At 45.8% G+C, this 15081-nt stretch overlaps 1 protein-coding gene across 3 annotated transcripts in view; it reads left to right on the forward strand.

Moving 5' to 3' along the window:
- The window catches only part of LOC133340450 (formin-A-like), a 34525-nt gene extending 19785 nt beyond the window's left edge, over positions 1-14740 (forward strand). For all 3 annotated transcript variants that reach the window (XM_061548703.1, XM_061548705.1, XM_061548704.1), the window contains exons 9-18: positions 844-1006; positions 3267-3381; positions 5003-5093; positions 5601-5687; positions 7212-7364; positions 8492-8621; positions 9623-9655; positions 10909-11006; positions 12142-12225; positions 12927-14740. In XM_061548703.1, coding sequence (XP_061404687.1) covers positions 844-1006; positions 3267-3381; positions 5003-5093; positions 5601-5687; positions 7212-7364; positions 8492-8621; positions 9623-9655; positions 10909-11006; positions 12142-12225; positions 12927-13058 — 1086 coding nt within the window. In that variant the 3' untranslated portion in view covers positions 13059-14740. The remainder of the gene's footprint in view (positions 1-843; positions 1007-3266; positions 3382-5002; positions 5094-5600; positions 5688-7211; positions 7365-8491; positions 8622-9622; positions 9656-10908; positions 11007-12141; positions 12226-12926) is intronic.
- The last annotated feature ends 341 nt before the right edge of the window (positions 14741-15081 follow it).

The following is a 15081-nucleotide window of genomic DNA, read 5'->3' on the forward strand; positions in this document are numbered from 1 at the left end:
AAGTGATGTTGGCGAGCAGCTATGAAGGCCAGCATAACGATAATAATAGCTTCATTTTATGCAGCGTCATTCATATCAACAGCATGGCGCACGAGATGGTGGGTGGCCAGCACCGTACCCAGCTGCCTTTGTCTCCCATGTGGTGATATTTATACATCGCACCAGGTACTCATTTGAGGCTAAGTCGACCTAGGGGAGGCCCAGGACTGGTTCAGATCATTATCAGTGGTGTTGGCCGTGAGCACGAATCGAATTCAGGTTGCCGGGTTCGTAGTGCAGCGTGCTACCTCTCCCCACCACTGCATACACACAGAGATAAAGATCACCCATATAGCCTGAACAGACTCTTGAGGCAAGTGTTGTTAGCGAGCACCTATGAAGGCCGGCACGGCACATGAGGGGGTGGGTGGCCGACACCACACCTGACCGCCTTTGTCTCCCTAGTGACGATGTTTACACACCGCACCAGGTACTCATTTTAGGCTGAGTTGATTTCGGTGAGGCCGATTGCCGGTTCAGATATGTAATCATCACTGGTTTTTCTGTGAGCGGGAATCGAACTCGGGTCGCCGGGTTGGTAGCGCAGCGCGCTAACCACTACACGACCGCTCCCCACTGCTGTTTGCAACGAAGTGGCGATGACATCACCCATGGTGCTCATGCCATGCTTGGTGAACTTTGATGCCACGTGAAGTGTCCAAGGCTCACTGGCAGGTGGTCACGGAACAAACCCCCCCAGGTGCCATGGGTTGACTGACTGAGATGGCTGGCAGATGCACTTCGTGCGCTCCCAAACAACATACACGCGCACACTCGCTGATACGGACGCGTGTGTCCATACAGATCGCTAAGTCCATGTGGGCTCAGATGCGCGGGGACGTTGGTGCGCTGGACCTGGTCCGCCTTCGGGATGCCTTCCGTCTGGAGACAGTGCAGGTGCCCATCATCTCCACATCCCAGCCAACGGCACAGATCTTGCTGAACTCCAAGGTGGCGCAGAACTTCTGTAAGTGTGGCCGGCGGTGCCAAACTCAAACACAACGGGAACGCCGGGGAGGGGATTCCAAATTCCAGCTCGTGGTGTGTGCGGTGCACACGGTGGTGTGCGGTGCGTGCAGTGTGTGGCTATGCGTGGGGTATGTGTGCGGTGTGTGGTGTTTGTGGTGGTGTGTGGTGTTTTTGGTGTGTGTGCTGCTGCTGCTGCACAGTAGACCCCTGACTTCCGAGAGCAGTCCCAAGAGTGCTGCTCCATCCGTTTAGAGGTCTTCCTCGTGGTCAAAGAATTCGTGGAGACGAGTCCAACGCCTGCCTCGGCAATCGGCCCTCCCCGATCCTGCACACGTCCCACCCAGCGTATCGTTATTGTCTGATCGTATCTGCAACCCCTCACCTGCCATGCTATCTTCTTGACTTCCTCATCGGCTTTCACATCTCGCCACAAATTTCCTCGAATCCGTTGCGGACACCTGTGGCCCAAATTGCCGACGACTTCCTGTTTGAGTTGCTTAGCATCCAACCCTCTCCTCCACGCGGTAAAGCAAATGGCTCTCCTGCCTCCAATACCAGTTTCAATTACACTCAGACTTGTCTCTGCATTATGGACATTACTGCCCGAGTACACAAAGTCTATCACCGCCTCAACCTTATCGCCTCCTATCGTGGCTTGCGAACCGAATGCAAGAGTGCCGTTTCTAACTACTGCCACTCACTTTGTCGAAGCTTGCATCTTAACACCCGATTGCCGGCGTCAGTACCTTAGGCAGCTGAGTAGCTCCAGCCGGAATTCTAGCCAAACAAACCGGTTGCACCGCTGTGCTCTAACCCCGTTGGTGACGTTCATCAAAGATCAAAGATCCCCCTGTGTAGCCTTAACAGACTGTAGTGGCAAGTTCTGTTAGCGAGCACCTATGAAGGCCGGAACGGTACACGAGGGGGTGGGTGGCCAGCACCACGCCCGACCGCCTTTGTCTCCCCAGTGGCGATGTTTACACACCGCACCGGGTACTCATTTGAGGCTGAGTCGACCTAGGGGAGGCCCGGGACCGGTTCAGATAATCGTCACTGGTGTTGACCGTGAGCGGGAATCGAACCCGTGTCGCCGGGTTCATAGCGCAGCGTAGCGCTAACCGCTACACTACCGCTCCCCATGTACACATAATCAAGCACAACATTGAACAACGTGGGAGACAAAATATGAACACCTGCCTTGCCATCAATCAATTCTGATGTCTCGCCTATTTCTCTGCAAGGCACATCATACGCCTTCTTGAGCAAGGGGACTTCTCGCACCTGAGATGCCAAAGCAGCAGAGGGGGTTCCCCTCCGAGCACATACAGCCACAGCCTGAGTTCAAGTCTGCAAATGATAACACTGGTCAACACACTTTTTCTGGCATAAGAAATTCCAATGGGTTTAATGTATCTTCTTGGTTCTTTCGGTAAAGTCGCGTAGAAGGGAAGTAATAAAATAATAAAAATAAAACATAATAAAATAATTCTCACGACGTTTCGGCCACAACACAAGCAGTCGTCCTCAGGTGAAGACCAGGTCTGTTTTTGAGAGATCAAATATAGCTGTATCAAGTAAATGAAAGATTACAAGAGATACTATCCCGTATCTCTTGTAATCGCTCATTTACTTGATACAGCAATCGTGATGTGACGGTGCCACCTGAAGACGGAAGCTTGTGTTGCCTCCGAAACGTCGTGATTTTTATTTTATTTTTATTTTACTTTTATAAAAAAAATTTACCTACGTGACTTTACCGAAAACCTAAGAATATGAATACTTGCAGTCACGAAAGCTTCAAATCTAGAATCAATCACTGACAGGCGGAGGAGTGGCAGCCAGCCGGCGATGCAGCGCAAACATTTGCTCAAGCTCTGCGGCCCTCAGTATTTTAAGACGACGTCGTTTCCAAGCGGCCAACGAGTGTATAATATTCATAATCAACGAATGGCGAATTGCCCGATGATGCTGGATGCAATTACCAGCGAAACGTCGTACTCAAATTGTAAATGTTGTGGTTTCACGCTTCAACACACCGGTGGTGGGCTAAAGCAGTGAACTATTTGTCTTTTGTCAACGTGACACTTTTTTACTGATTGGCCGTGTCGGGTGGTGGAGGGTTATGACACATTTATAAATAACGCGATCTAAACCCAAAAACGTTGATTATGAATAATATTGGTCGCGAAAGCCTACGTGTTAAACTGAGTGTATAATACTCAGGGCGACGGGCGTGTGTGTCTGCGTTGCGCGCGCAGGCATTTTTCTGCGCGGGTTCCGAGTTCAGCCGGCGCAGCTCCGCGAGCAGCTGCTCGTCCTTCGCGGCGACTTGGAAACGGGAATCACGGACGAGCAAATCGCGGAACTGCGGCGGTGAGAGGCTCTCACCACCCTGGTCCTCCTCCGCCCTGGGGCACTGCGAGATGTTGACTGCTTCGTCTGCTATGCAGGAGGTCGTGGGTTCAATCCCGACCCTGACGCCTGCTGTATACGTGGAGTTTGCATGTCTCTCTCCCCGTGGTCGTGTGGATATTTCTCCGGGTCTTCCGGTTTTCCCGAGTACATTTAGAATCAACATCACACGTTTAGAGTATTTGGCTGATATACATTTCTACGTGATGAGCCACTTCGTTGAGCAATTATTTGTGGCCAGGTCGCTTCTAAAAAAGAGCTATATCGCTCAGTGGGCCTTAACTGGTAAAATTAACATCATTTCGTTTAGTGTATTATATACATAACAAAACAATTGTTAGTCATGGAATCAGTTTGTCGGACACGGCACTAGTAATTTTCATTTTAAAGACGCGAGTAACTTTTTGTTTTCAACTAGAGAGAAGCAAAGCGCCATGGTATCGATTATATAAAAGTTACCAGAAATGTCACCATATACATTTCATGGGGTTTCAGAAACTCCCACTGATTTTCTGAGATATGAGTTCAGATTAGTTTCAATAACGATAATTATCTATAATAATCATTTACTTATTAATCCATGGAAGCCACACTGAGTTGTAAGACTCGTTTTAAAGAGGGTCCTTCATGGGGTTGTTTTTTTCATTTTAAGATGGGATTTTTTAGCCAATTAGTGAGCATTTATAAGTGTGGGAAAGAAAACAGCGCAACCGAAATAAAATTACATGAGCAAAGGGGGAAAGGCTTTATCTCCGTACAGATGAAAACAGATGGCGATTAGTCCACTGCCTTCTCCTGGCAAGTCATGGCATGGCACCTCGAAGCTCACGGGAAGGGAGCTTTATGAACTTCTAGATTTGAAGCTTTCGTGACTGCAATGATTCATATTCTTAGGTTTTTTCGGTAAAGTCACATAGGTAAAAACATTAAAAAGTAAAATAAAATAAAAAATCACGACGTCTCGGAGGCAACACAAGCTTCCGGAAGCTTGTGTTGCCTCCGAAACGTCGTGATTTTTTTTTATTTTATTTTACTTTTTAATGTTTTTACCTACGTGAGCTTTATGGACATTTGTTTGATCCACCAACCATTGATTGCAGGCCACGTGATCCATACCAAGGGACTAGATATCCACCCCGTATGGAGTAGGATTGGTTGGTGGCAGATCTGTATTAAAAGTAAATAAGTGTTTGTCTGACCAAGTAAAAAATAAAACAATTAGTCTATCTATAGGCCCTATGGACCAGTATTTTCGAGTCGCATTTGCCAAAGCAAAAAACACCCGGATCTGTTTAAACATTCCGAGTCTCCTGACAGTCGGGTTCATTAAAGGCATTCTGGCGGGTTGCTTGATGTGAAACTGTCGTTCGAAATGGAGAAGTCCGATTTGAATTAACAAACCAAAAAAGCACAATATTACGAACCTAAAATAATATAACAAAGTGAGAAGATAAAAGACTTGAGCGAATGGATACGCCCATCGTGGTCACAGTGGCAAGCAGGTGGCTTGCGATACCTGCGGTCGTACCGATAACCGCGCTGACGGCGGTGCCGCCTGCTGCCGCCCGGTTGCTGGTCACAGATTCGTGCCGACGGCGGAAGACGTGGAGATGTACAAGCCACACGTGAAGCGACGAGCAGCCCTGCACCAGGTGGACCAGTACATGCTGGAGGTTCGCTCGTGACTGCCCTTTTCCGCAACACGAACTGACACGATTGGCTACGTACGGCGCACGGGAACCGCAGGCCCCAGGGGCCGGGCCCATGTGGCCTGTCGGTTTTGTCCCATCCGACGGGCGGAGATGAGCAGCGACGTGGCACAGGACGTTTCCTGGGACCAAAGAAATCCAACGGAAATATTCACTCGTGAAAAATTCATAAGTTGGAGCTTTTATCGGTCAAAATTTGATCAACACGTTGGCGTGACGTTGCAATAATAATATCCGAAACGTGATAATCTTGTTGGGTGGCGGAGGGTGAATGGCAATCATTTTGCCATCAAACGACTTCCACGTAGCCTCACTCACAAACACTCTGCGATGAGCAAGGTTGGCTACGTACGGTGCGAAAGAAGTTCAACGAACAAACATAGACACACACTTGGCTCCCTGCAGGCAGTTGGGGCAAGACTTTTTGTCTCTGCGCATTGTTTCGTGCGTGCGTGTTTGTGCTTTCGACAGATGTGCAGCATCCCCTTCCTTGGCGAGAGACTGGAGCTGCTGATGATCGTTCGTGAGTTCCCGGGACAGATCAGGGAGCTGAAACCGGTACGAGAGCCGGCGAGCACTGTGACCACACACCGACGCCGAGGGGACACTCAATGAGAAGGCTTCGCGCCTCTGGCTAGAGGGAGGAACGCTCAAGGGAGCCACCGGTGTGTCGATCGTAAATCCTTCGGTGACATTTAGCGAGTGAATTTAAACATATTTTAGAACAGGTCGATTGAGCATGTTTTATGACTTACCACTGGGTTTTCATTAAATAGTATGAAAAAGAACAAATTATTAGAATAAAAATTGCCCTGTTTTTTTAATTAAGTTGAGTAAACACACCTTTTCCTAAATGGAATTGTCACGTGATCAATACATTGTGTTTTTTTACAGTAGCCTCCAGATTATCACTTTAATTGAATATAGTTGATCGCGTGCAGCTTATTTTGACTCAAAACATATTCGCTGTGTCCTCAATGCACATATTCAACGACGTTTAAATGCTCATCCTGTTGGTGAGTGCAGAAATCAATGACGTATCAATGTTTGTCCTGTTGGTCAGTCGAGGAACGAATGACCTATCAATGTTCGTCCTGTCGGCGAGTACATGAAAAATACCTGTTACGGACGTATGCATTGGTCATTCGTGCGCATGCTACGCGGATTTAGATTTAAAGCTTTCGTGACTGCAGGGATTCATCTCCTTGGTTCTTTCGGTAAAGTCACGTAGAATGGAAATAATAAAATAATAAAAATAAAACATAATAAAATAATTCTCACGACGTTTCGGCCACAACGCAAGCAGCCGTCCTCAGGTGGAGAACAGGTCTTTTTCGACAGACCTGTTATCCACCTGAGGACGGCTGCTTGCGTTGTGGCCGAAACATCTGTCGAGAAAGACCTGTTCTCCACCTGAGGACGGCTGCTTGCGTTGTGGCCGAAACGTCGTGAGAATTATTTTATTATGTTTTATTATTTTATTATTTCTAGATTTGAAGCTTTCGTGACTGCAAGGATTCATATTCTTAGGTTTTTTCGGTAAAGTCACGTAGGTAAAAAATAAAAATTAATAAAAGTAAAATAAATAAAAAATCACGACGTTTCGGAGGCAACACAAGCTTCTGTCTTCAGGTGGAACCGTCACAGCCACGACAGCTGTATCAAGTACTTGATACAGGTGGAACCGTCACAGCCACGACAGCTGTATCAAGTACTTGATGCAGCATTTACTTGATAGAGTAAATTTACCTGATAAGTAAATTTACTTGATACAGCTGTCGTGGCTGTGACGGTTCCACCTGTATCAAGTACTTGATACAGCTGTCGTGGCTGTGACGGTTCCACCTGAAGACGGAAGCTTGTGTTGCCTCCGAAACGTCGTGATTTTAATTTTATTTTACTTTTATTAATTTAAATTTTTACCTACGTGACTTTACCGAAGAAACCTAAGAATATTTTATTATTTCCATTCTACGTGACTTTACCGAAAGAACCAAGAAGATGTAACGCGGATATTTTCCAAACGACTCGCGGAGTTCGCAACGTGTGCGCGCCCGTCGGCGTGTTTCCCGAACTGCGCAGCTCGTCGCGCACCAGCTCTCGCGCTGCTCCCAGCTGGCGGCCAGCAAGAAGTTCCCGTGCGTGCTCGAGTACGTGTTGCTCGTGGGCAACCGCCTCAACGAGACGGCCGGACGGAGCCCCATCAAGGGCTTCTGCCTCTCGACGCTGCCCAAGGTACGCCCACTCGTACGCGGGTCAGAGGCTGCTGCGATAGTCCTGGACTCGTTCTTGGGCTTTTTTTTGGGGGTGTTTGCAAATCGTTTTGATTGTGAAGCTGACATTCTCTTTGCAAAAGTGCGATCGCCGGAGGGACTTAGTTACTTTTTTTACATTTACGTGATTTCAAATCTTGGACCACTCTCATTGATTCATCGTTCCTGTTCTCCCTTTAAAGGAAATGTTTAGCTTTTTAGCATCGGCAGGCTCTTATCTGGTTTTAAATAAAGTGTCCCTACTCAGTGGCGCTTTGAATGCAGAGTGCGATCGCCGGAGGGACTTACTTACTTTTTTACGTGATTTCAAATCTTGGACCACTCTCATTGATTCATCGTTCCTGTTCTTCCTTTAAAGGAAACTTTTTAGCTTTTTAGCATCGGCAGGCTCTCATCTGGTTTTAAATAAAGTGTCTCTACTCAGTGGCGCTTTGAATGCACTAATAATCATTATTACTATCATCGTCATATCTGCTTGCTAATTCACTTCTCGATGAAGGCTTCCCCCTGCCACTTCACTCACAGGAGCTGTTTGAGCAATATGGAATGACGCTGCTCAGTGCCTGCAACTGTTGTTGCGTCACTCGCCACTGATGGTGTAGCGGTGGCTGAGAATCCAACTTAAGCCGCCTTGCTTTCATAGTGCAGTGTGCTGATGACGGCGCCACCACACCCCACCCTTTAAAATAGCTCGGGCTTTAACGGTGAAAAATAACGCATTATTATGATTAACAATAACAACAAACACTTCCTGCTGTTAAACGTGATTAAAATAATGACCCCCACCCCCCATTCACAAGAGCTAAAGTATCTCGCTTGCTCACATCGTTTAACCAAATGAAGTGGGGGGGGGCACAGACCCCCCCCCTCCCGTTTCCACCACTGTCATGTCACTTATGAATGATCATTATGACGGTTTATGATGATCATGACGATGTTGGTGTTGATAATCAGTGCTTTTAAGACCGGACTCAAAAGATGTATTTTCTGTTGGCCGAAACATGGCATGTTACAAATCTTGAATTGATTGCACGATTGTTGTTGTTGATAATGTTTTTTTTTAATATTGATGGTTTTTGTTGAGTGCAGCTGATGGAAACAAAAGGCCAGAACAGGAAGTACACTCTGCTGTGCTTCCTGGTGGAGCAGATTAAGGTGCATCGCCCAGAGCTCCTGGACTTTGCCCAGGAGCTCCAGAGCCTCAAGTCTGGCTCGACTGGTCAGTGCACGGTGTGCTCGCAACGCGCCCGAGACGAAGGCAGATATCCTGAGTTTAGAGCACAGAGCAAAGGCGGTAGCCAAACGTGCTCGGCTTACCGCAGTCTACAAATATCCGAGAGCCGCAGGTTAAATTTCGATTTAAAGCTTTTGTGACTGCAGGGATTCATCTTCTTGGTTCTTTCGGTAAAGTCACGTAGAAGAGAAATAATAAGATAATAAAATAAAACATAATAAAATAATTCTCACGACTTTTGTCAAGGTGCTCTTCCCCCTCCAACCCAGCTTAAATATACGCTCCAAGCCTGGGGTGTTTCATTCAGACGCTGTCTTCCCGACAGACCTGTTCTTCACCTGAGGACGGCTGCTTGTGTTGTGGCCGAAACGTCGTGAGAATGATTTTATTATGTTTTATTTTATTATTTTATTATTCCCCTTCTTCGTGACTTTACCGAAAGAACCAAGAAGAAGCCGCAGGTCAAATCTCCGTCGCGTGGGATGGTTCTGCGGGGGTGGTAATGTAGGGCGTGGTCACGCAGCCGCCGGTTGGCTGTGGAAATTTTGGCATTTAGAAATCCAAGGGAGCATCCCGTGAGCGCTCGTGTCTGGCTACCGCTACCATAGATGAGTTGTTCCTCTCTTTCAGCTAGCCACGTTGAAGGGTTGCACGTTAGCTGAATCTCCGTCGATTTGCACTTGAGCTGCCTGGGTGCCGCGGTTTGGCCGCCCGTGCTTTAAGACAGACTCTCCGGGATAAACGCTGGGTAGCGAGCAAAAACCGAGGGAGGCTGGGACACACAACACAAGGTGTTTTATTACGAATAAAAAAAAACGCAACCACGCATTGGCCACGAGAATAACGTTCACGTGCAAATGTGCCTCGCCTTTTTGTGCCTGTCTATGCGGTGTCCGTTAATTTGGGCGTGTTGCCCGCGTTAAGGCTTGCGCGTGTTATTTTACGTTTTGCGATCATTCATTTCTTTGCGATCATCTCTCCCACAGCGTCCATTAAGGGGCTCACGGCAGAAATGGACGGTGAGTGAAGAATCGTTACGCAACGCCGCGCTGACAGCGCTCCCTTGGCTGATTTAATCATTCATTGTACTGCCCTGACTCTAGGCTTTCAAAGGCAAACGTGTTAGCACTTGCATAGAGGTGCGTTGTGGGGTTTTTTGTCGCATACTTCTCGGTGTCCTGTGACCAACACAACCGTAGAGATTGTCACTCAGTATAATGAATCGGTCTCACTTATTTCTGAATGTATGATGCAACATTCATCAAATATACAGGACTACTCTACTTACGAACGAGTTAGGTTCCAGAGGTCTTTCATAAGTCGATTTTGTTCGTAAGTCCAACTTTACTCCTGTCGATTCCAAACGTGTTGTACAACGTGTACACTAAACACGGGGAATGGCCTTAAAAGTTGTATAATCTCCTGTAGATGCAACTGGTTCTTCACGTCCTGCAGATGTAGATGCCACTGGTTCACAATGCTTTATAATGTCTACTTTAGTTTCCATCATAATAGTGCATCCCTTCTTCCGACCACCCTCAAAACTTTCACCAGTCTTACGCTGCTTCGGAGACGCGATGGGGGTTGATAATGTTCGTGAAAAGCAGAGAGAATGTTCTAGTGAACCGCACAGCGACAATGCAACAACAACAACAGACAGGTGGAAATGCTGGGAATGCTGGGTAATGACACCGAACAACCACGGCCATCTACTGTGTGGCGGTTGAACTTTTACGACTCTCGGTCTGAACGGGCAACTGGATGACATACGGACAGGCTTGTTCGTATCTCTGAAAGTTGGTAAGTCGAATGTTCACAAAGGAGAGGAGTCCCTTATGTTGTTTATCTATAGCTTTGTTGTTTTTTTACAATGGTCAGAACAAAGGGAGTGCATGTGCCACACTGTAATTAACTTGTGTTTATATCATCACAAGTGAGGTGTGGATATGGCAATTTCACTCTTATTCATATTCTTAGGTTTTTTCGGTAAAGTCACGTAGGTAAAAAATTAAAATTAAAATTAATAAAAGAAAAATAAAAATAAAATAAAAATCACGACGTTTTGGAGGCAACACAAGCTTCCGTCTTCAGGTGGAACCGTCACAGCACGATAGCTGTATCAAGTAAATGAGAGATTACAAGAGATACCACTCCGTAAGAATATGAATCCTTGCAGTCACGAAAGCTTCAAATCTAGAATTCACTCTTATTGTTTGGAGACGGAGGGAGGGTTAGAATGTTTAGTCATTGTGCGTCTTCGCTCCGCCCGCAGTGCTAAAGCAGTCGCTGGTCAAGCTCCAACAGTACCACGGCACACTCAAGAAGTCACTCAAGAGCGAGTCTGAGACCAAGTTTTTGGTGGAGCTCAAGGTAGATTGCCTCCAAGCGCTGCAACGTGCAATCGTTCACACCGGAAGCTGGGGGACATAGATGGATAATTAATTTACAACCGACGATCTTGCCTCGTCAAGATCAGTACACATGGGTCATGTCACATCTCTTATTTCATGCTGTCTATTGTTTTCTCCGATCCCGTCACACATTTTCCAAACAACCTTGTGGTAGCTGGATGGTATCTATGGGACCCTTTTTGTCAGCATCAAGATATTGAATGATAAAAACGGGCTTTACTCCTTCTGCCTTAAGTATGTGTGGTTAATGCAAACTCGATGTCTTGTGACAGGTGTCCATTTGGTGTTTGACCCTCTAAAGACCTCCTGTATTTATGCTATAAATAGCCGGATTGTCTTTCGTAAATTTTTTGTTGCTACGGACAGAACATTGAAATGTCTTCGGCAGTACTGTACATCCAGAAAGCGAGATATCACAAACGCTCGCTCGGCTGTTTTTCTTGCCCGTCATCCAGACTCATTCTCTAGCCACGCGGGGCAAGTGTCAATTTCACCACCTCTGACGCAACGTATGGGCTTTCACAGCTCCGTGTGGCACGACTAAGTTCAGTTATATATATTTCTACATTCCAACTTTTTCGTGCCATCATTGAAGATTGGGCTGAGACCATAAACGCACAAAAGCCCTTTAACACTTAGCAGCTAGAAGTTAATATTTCAGAGGTATTGGCTATACGGTCTAATGTAGGGTTTAGATCCTGCAATGGCATCAACAAAACACGACAAAATATTTTCATTAAAGTTTGGAGGCTGTCCAGGATGATCAAAGATTGTATTCTATGAAGTGGGGCAGTATCTTGCGAGGTGCAAGGCGTCATGGTGCATCACAAAAATTGTGCAAATGCTCCCCACCAGCCCCGCCATCACCATCATCATCATCACCACCGCCACCATCATCACAATAACTACCATCCCCAACACGACCATCGCCAGTAACATCACTGTCCTGAGATTGTGTAACACCATACGGTTATTGTGCAATTGCAATGTGGAAATTTCAGGGATCACGTGGTCATGTGCGCCGGGGATTTTTGTGCTAACGTACAGCAGACAAAGTTAACCACGCAGTGGTGACGTTCATCGCTTTTTTGCAGGTAATGATCAACAAGTTTAAGGGAGAACTCAACGACCTGGGGACGCAGATCAGTGACTTGCGCAGATCGTACACGGCTCTCATGGTGAGACGTCTCTCGTGCTTTTGCACCTGCGGTTATCCCTCGCGGGTTTAATGATACATTTTTATGTATGCGATCTAACCCAAACACCTCTATTATGGATAACAAAATATATATTGGTTTGACAGTGAACTTCCAGCAAACTGGTACTGGAATGGTTTTAATGAAGGTTCTAGCTGGGTGGCTCAGAGGCCAGGGCAACGAGTCAACAACACGGACATCGTGGACTTAAATCCAAGCAGCCGCGTGCAATTAGATAAGCTTCCCAAGACTAGCGAGTTGATGGTCTTGACAAAAAAAAAACACCCTTATTTAATTTGCTTTTGCATTTTGTTTTGCCTATATTCCATCTCGTCAGAATGTAAACCATCGGTCTGTCACGCACTGAATAATTCTGTTTAGCAACGCGGTTGGGGAGGTGTTGCCTCATTGCGTGGATCGTAGATTACTTGAAGGCATCTAAAAAAATAGATCTGTGATATCCGCTCCCAAATGTCGCTGCCTAACACTCCTTGGCACGAGCTCCGAATGGCTATTTTCATCTCGTCACATGACACCAATTGCAAAGTCGGGGTAGAATTGAGGAAAAAAGAGAAATTCATCAACAAAATGTACGAGAGCTAAGCATGTCATATAAAGAGGCATTCACTGTCAACATTCTCCGTTAAAACGTTTGAAATGTGGCACTGTGTTTAACCGTGCAGGTTAGGTTTGGAGAAACGACTGAGCGGGACTCTGAGCAGTTCTTCGGTTGGACGACGGAATTCATGGATGCATTTACCGCTGCGCTCAGGAGCGGAAAGTCTGCGGAGAAAGGGCGACTTTGTGCCTTCTGACCCGGCAGACGGGCCATCTGGAGTGCTGAGTCGACTTCCAACAGGCGTTTGCATGAAGCAGCCACGGGCGATATTTTTGAGCATCTTTTGCCAACATGCATTTCATATTTTTTGGATAATAATTTGAGTTGCACACTGAAGTCTATTCAAGTAGCATTTTAAATTCACTTATTAGACAGAACAAATGATAGCTTGTAATGGATGCAAAAGAAATTCACCCCAGATGAAAGTGAATTTGATTGAAGTGAGTTGGTCAGTGAAAAACAGGCCATGAAATAATTTCTCTAATAGAGGTTGTTTGGGTTAGATCGCATAAATATAAATGTGTCGTTAAACCCGCCACCGCCTGACACAACCAATTAGTAAGATTCGTCACGTTAAGCAAAACATGCCAATCCGTTACTTGTGCAGCACACCAGTTGTGTGTTGGAGAGTAAACCCATTTAAAAGATGTAAAATAATCATCTCCCTTGCTCTTTTGCTGCCCCCCGTTGCAGCGGTATGAACACGCTTATCAGTGTCTTTACACGTGCATCTTGCTCGAGATCGCGCCAAATTGTATGCATTTATTATTGCAGAGCGCTCACGCTAAATCCACATCGCTTACATTTCACTTAAGTTATGTCCTTCGCAAATGCGCGGACAGTGCTGGTTCACGTGAAAAATAAAACAATTTGTACGTTGGGTCACAAGATGCGCTTATTGAAGAAATTGTGGCCTAAATGACGTGTGGCCACGCAATCTTTGGAGCTCTTTGGAATCGGGCATTTGTAATGTGACCAGTAACACGGCGAGTAATTCAGCAGCGATTCCCTGCTCAATTGGGAATTGGACATTGAGGCGTTGCTCATCTCCTTTTAAACAGCCTTGATCCAGTGGTGGGAATTCCACATTTCTATGGCAAGGGTGAGTCATTCCAGAGGACAACCTTCCACAAAGTGGTACCATTTTATGGCACCAAGTGGGATAATGGGCTGAGTGAACCCCCAATCAGGATTTGAAGTCACAACCCCCTGATTGCGAGCAGCTTGCTCTGCCACTGAGCCACAGTCGTTAAACTAAAAACTTTAACGAAACTATTTTTGTTTTACCAGGTAAGGCCCACTGAGCTATATAGGTCTTTTTTAGAAGCGACCTGGCCACAAATGATAGCTCAATGAAGTGGCTTATCACGTGGAAATGTATTGCAGCCAAATACGATGTTGATTCTAAATGTGGTGAAAAACGGAAGACCCAGAAAAAAATCTACGCGACCAGGGGTAGAGAACTCAAATATACAGCAGGCGTCAGGGTTGGGAACGAACCCACTACCTCCTGTATACCAGGACGAGGTCGTTAACATCTCGCCACCGTAATTATCAATGCGAGTGGTTATGAGAAAGTAACGAGTAATGTCCAAGGAACAACTGAAGCTGTGGAAAGAATTGTACACACAATTGCTTACCAAATTAATGAACTGTGCAAAACGAGCAAAGTGCTGTTGGTCCAACCATAAATGTTTAGTTAAATGTGCCTCTTTCGTCATGGCTACATTGTATATTTTTTGTTCATTATTTCCACGAGGTCATCGTTAAAGTGACATGCAAACCGGTCTTCTTTTGTTGGGTTTCGTTGAGCAAATAGCTAGCACTTATATTTCTTTGTTACGAGATTTAAGAAATCTCCATTCGAGGCCGATTTTTTTTAAAACAATCGTGCATCAAATACAACTGTTTGAAGTTTTCTTTTGTGAAACAAACTATTTTATAATTTCAGGAATAGGCTAAGCTTAATCACCTTTTTATACCGTGTGGAATTTTTTAAAATCTGTACACTCCGTGTACATGCAAAATATCTTGAGCATTTTTATAAATGAAATGTTATTTGAAAGTGATTTAATTGTGTTAGGAAATTAAATATAACTCGCTTTTTGCCCGTTCACGTGCGGGTTTATATTTCAATAAATCTGAAACTTGCAAGCGAAAAGCAGATCGCGACGTGATACATTAATTGCATCAATTCGTGTGCAATTTGTAAGGCCGCG

The sequence above is a fragment of the Lethenteron reissneri genome, chromosome 9 (assembly GCF_015708825.2).
Source record: "Lethenteron reissneri isolate LAM-NWPU_2019-01 chromosome 9, ASM1570882v1, whole genome shotgun sequence".
NCBI lineage: Eukaryota > Metazoa > Chordata > Hyperoartia > Petromyzontiformes > Petromyzontidae > Lethenteron > Lethenteron reissneri.